The sequence below is a fragment of the Sinocyclocheilus rhinocerous genome, unplaced genomic scaffold, assembly GCF_001515625.1.
Source record: "Sinocyclocheilus rhinocerous isolate Xijiao unplaced genomic scaffold, SAMN03320098_v1.1 scaffold423, whole genome shotgun sequence".
NCBI classification, from domain to species: Eukaryota; Metazoa; Chordata; class Actinopteri; order Cypriniformes; family Cyprinidae; genus Sinocyclocheilus; species Sinocyclocheilus rhinocerous.
Window position 1 is genome coordinate 447,736 of NW_015655573.1, and position 3,815 is coordinate 451,550.

General features: G+C 39.1%; 1 protein-coding gene across 1 annotated transcript in view; it reads left to right on the top strand.

Annotated features, from left to right (window-relative positions):
* Positions 1-3,448, top strand: part of LOC107718550 (protein bicaudal D homolog 1-like) — a 16,310-nt gene extending 12,862 nt beyond the window's left edge. The window contains exons 4-5 of the mRNA XM_016525664.1: positions 791-942; positions 2,249-3,448. Coding sequence (XP_016381150.1) covers positions 791-942; positions 2,249-2,951 — 855 coding nt within the window. The 3' untranslated portion in view covers positions 2,952-3,448. The remainder of the gene's footprint in view (positions 1-790; positions 943-2,248) is intronic.
* The last annotated feature ends 367 nt before the right edge of the window (positions 3,449-3,815 follow it).

Genomic DNA, 3,815 nt, shown 5'->3' on the forward strand with positions numbered 1-3,815 from the left:
CCCCCAACACCTCTAAATTTTGGGCTGATATAAGATATGAACACCCCAAATGGTCTCAGTCATCCCTAAAAGCACCCACAAATGAATCATGCTCAACCACCTCATCTTGCAAATCTGGCAAACATTGGCAAATCTAACAGTTAGTTCTTTCGCAAAAGCTCCAGTAACTTGTAAACATGGTGTTTCAGGAGGAGTGGTGCACCTCGACGGAGGCGTTTGATCTATAGCCTGTAAAATGAAACGTTGATGAAAAGGGACTGTTCTATCCGACACATACTTCTTGGCCACTGTTGTAAAGCATGTTGTATGACCCTTCCAGGCCAGAGATGATTAATGGACATTACGATTTATAGATCCCACACCAGAGAGAAAGTGCTGCGCTCTATGGGCCGCAAAGTAATTACTACATCCATTATTATGTGAAAACACACACAAGAGTAGTTCTTAGTTACTGCAACGACAAGCATTCAGTTGAATGAACAGTTCACTGAATGAAGTTAGATTATGAATTCAAGAGGATATTCTTAAAGTGGGCCTTTAAACCAGAGCAATTATTTGGTAAATATATCCCATATATCAAAACGAACATATTGAGCAGGGCTGCTATTATAATCCATGTGTAACCATCTTTAACTGTGGTTTCTGAGTTAGAAAAATGTAATTGCATTCTTTTCAGAAAACACCTTAATTGGTCATAATGTGGTCTATATTAAATCAATAATGCTTAATTAACTTACTGTTGGCAGAACTAGTTGTTTATTGGACATAATGTTGGTTGTAATGCTCACAGACGGCTGAGGGGGCTCTGGCCAACCTGAAGAGTAAATATGAGAACGAGAAGACAATGGTGACGGAGACCATGATGAAGCTGAGGAATGAGCTAAAGGCCTTGAAAGAGGATGCGGCCACCTTCTCTTCCCTCAGAGCCATGTTCGCCACACGGTGAGAAATATGCACCGTAACACTATACTCAAAATTCATTTGTTTGCAGTTCATTTCAATGAACCATTTAAATGAACCAATTCTCCAAAATAAATCATTATTTATATAGAAGCACATTTTAGGATAGAGTGTAAAATACAAAGTGCAAAAATAGCATTTTGTTTCACTACAAAGCTACTCATTGGAAAACGTAGCTTAATACTGGAAAAACGATACTATTTTCCAGTTTTCATGCTGCTGAAATTCTATTTAAGTTAGTTACTTCTCAAACTTTGCTTTACAACGTTCACTGGTGCAGGATGCTGACAGCATCATATATAAGCTTCGAGACTGCAGTCGAAGCATGAGATTTGGTTTATTTTTGCAGTTGAGAACAAAATCAATTGGACAGATGACTGAATAATGAGTCAACCAGAGCGTCCACAGCACATCTGAGAGGATGTTTGCCATACTAATTAGGGATGCATGATGGGGAAAAAACTAATTGCGATTTTTCAGATTTTTTTATTATTTAGATTTTTTTGGGTTATATATCAATATCTCTGAATAATAATAATAATTATTATTATTATTACTACTACATAAAAATATAAAACAAAATAAGAAAAAATGCTATTGTAATATATCCCTGTAAAATAATAATAATAATAATAATAATAATAATTGAAACAAAATAAGAAATATTCCTGTTGAAATATTTTACTGTAAAATAAAACATTTAAGAAAAAAAATAAATAAATGTACAGTTCAACTGTACATCCAGCTTTTGATGCTTTTGACTGAAAACCGCATGGAAAAATCTAATTGATTTTTTTATTTTTATTTATTTTATTTTTTTGGTTATACTGTATATCAATATGACTATATAATAATAATAATTTTTACTACTACACTAAATAAAAAATATTAAACAAATCTATTATTATTATTATTATTAAATTCTAAAAAATGAAAATTGTAACACTGCAATATTTCACTGTAAAATAAAAAACAATATTTAATAAAAATAATAATTATTATTTTAAGTTGAACCATCAAGTTTTTATTTTGGCTGAAAACTACAGGAAGCCCTGTAAAGCTTCTCTTCTATTGACAACAGGCAGTTTATAAGTGCTTCTAATTACAACTTTGGAAAGATGGTTGGCTCATGTTGCGTTCCCAAATGTGCGTTATATCCACATTTTCTGTCAACTGAGACACTGAAAACACGATTATGATCATTTATTTTAATAAAACACAGCCTTATCGGTTTTGTTTCAATTAATCATGCAGCCCAAATACTAGTTTCTCCTTTCTTTCTGTTTAGGTGTGACGAGTATGTGTCTCAGCTGGACGAGATGCAAAGACAACTCGTGGCGGCGGAGGACGAGAAAAAGACGCTGAACTCTCTCCTCCGCATGGCCATCCAGCAAAAACTTGCCCTCACGCAGAAACTGGAGGACCTGGAGTTCGACCAAGAGCAGTCGCACCGGACCCGTGTGGGAAAAATGTCCCGGCTGAGGAGCAGCACGCCCAAAGTAAGTGGAACACCAGTTCCGCCCCTTCCCGACACCCCTTTGACAATTACCGAGGTCCTTACGGCAGCAGCCGCCATCACCTCGCCCACCACACCCACCTTTACACCCACCCACCTGTCCGCCCCCAATAGCCCGCCCTCCCTGGAGGCCCCGTCATCTCCCGCATCGTCTTCCTCGTCCTCCTGGACGCCCCCAACCATGCCGTACCGCCATTGGACGATGGGCGTCCGGGCATACGTCGTCGAACCGCACACTTACACCAACCTCCTGGCCCGTCGCTATGCAAGTGAGTCGCACTATTCCCCAGGCTCCGCCCCTTCCTCGCCCTACCGCTCGCCCCTATTGGCCAGTCGCCGCTCCATGTGGAACTCATCCCAATCCCGCCCCCTTCCCAGCCACTTCCAGTATTCTACATCCCGCTACACACCCCCTTCGTCCACTTACAGCCCTTTGTATCCCAGAAACTACGGCTCCCAGAATCCCCGCTACTGACGGGTGCCACAGAGAGGAGGACACACACTGGTTTCTGTGTTTTAATGTTTGGGGGAGTGATTTCATTTTTTAACTCAGGGATTTAATGGAGCACAAGTGGCCTGGCCTTCTTCAAAAGAGACTGTTGATCAGTTCTCAGGACACTTTGTTCTCTGTCCGATCTGAGTGCACATGGACTGTTCAAGTACACGAATGAGGGACTTTAAGACAGATTCAACAGGATGTAACGTTAACAGAATGGCTTTTGTTGTGGGTTGTTGGTGTGTATCAGTGTGAATGTGTGATTGTCACTTGATTTGAACACAGAGTAAATTAAGTGGTTGATTTATAACAACAAGATTTTATATGAAATGCCGATTGCAGTATCAGTATCTGAGAAAGTTGGCTATGTTTGGAATAGAATACTAGTGTACTGCATCTAGTGTAGTATATAATGCACACTGTATACTGTTTTCAAATAATACAGAAAAAATTACTTTACTGACAGTTTACTCACCCTCAGGCCATCCAAGATGTCTTCATCAAAACAGATTTGGAGAAATGTAGCATTACATCACTTGCTCACCAATGGATCCTCTGCAGTGAATGGGTGCCGTCAGAATGAGAGTCCAAAGAGCTGATAAAAACATCACAATAATCCACAAGTAATCCACACCACTCCAGTCCATCAGTTAATGTCTTGTGAAGCCAAAAGCTGCGTGTTTGTAAGAAACAAATCCATCATTAAGGGCATTTTAACTGTAAACCGTCACTTCTGGCCAAAATACGAGTCCATAATCCATAATAACATATCAAATTTTCATTTTTGGGTGAACTATCCCTCTAAATTTGAACAGTCTTATAAAATAAGTCAAAAAAGTTGTA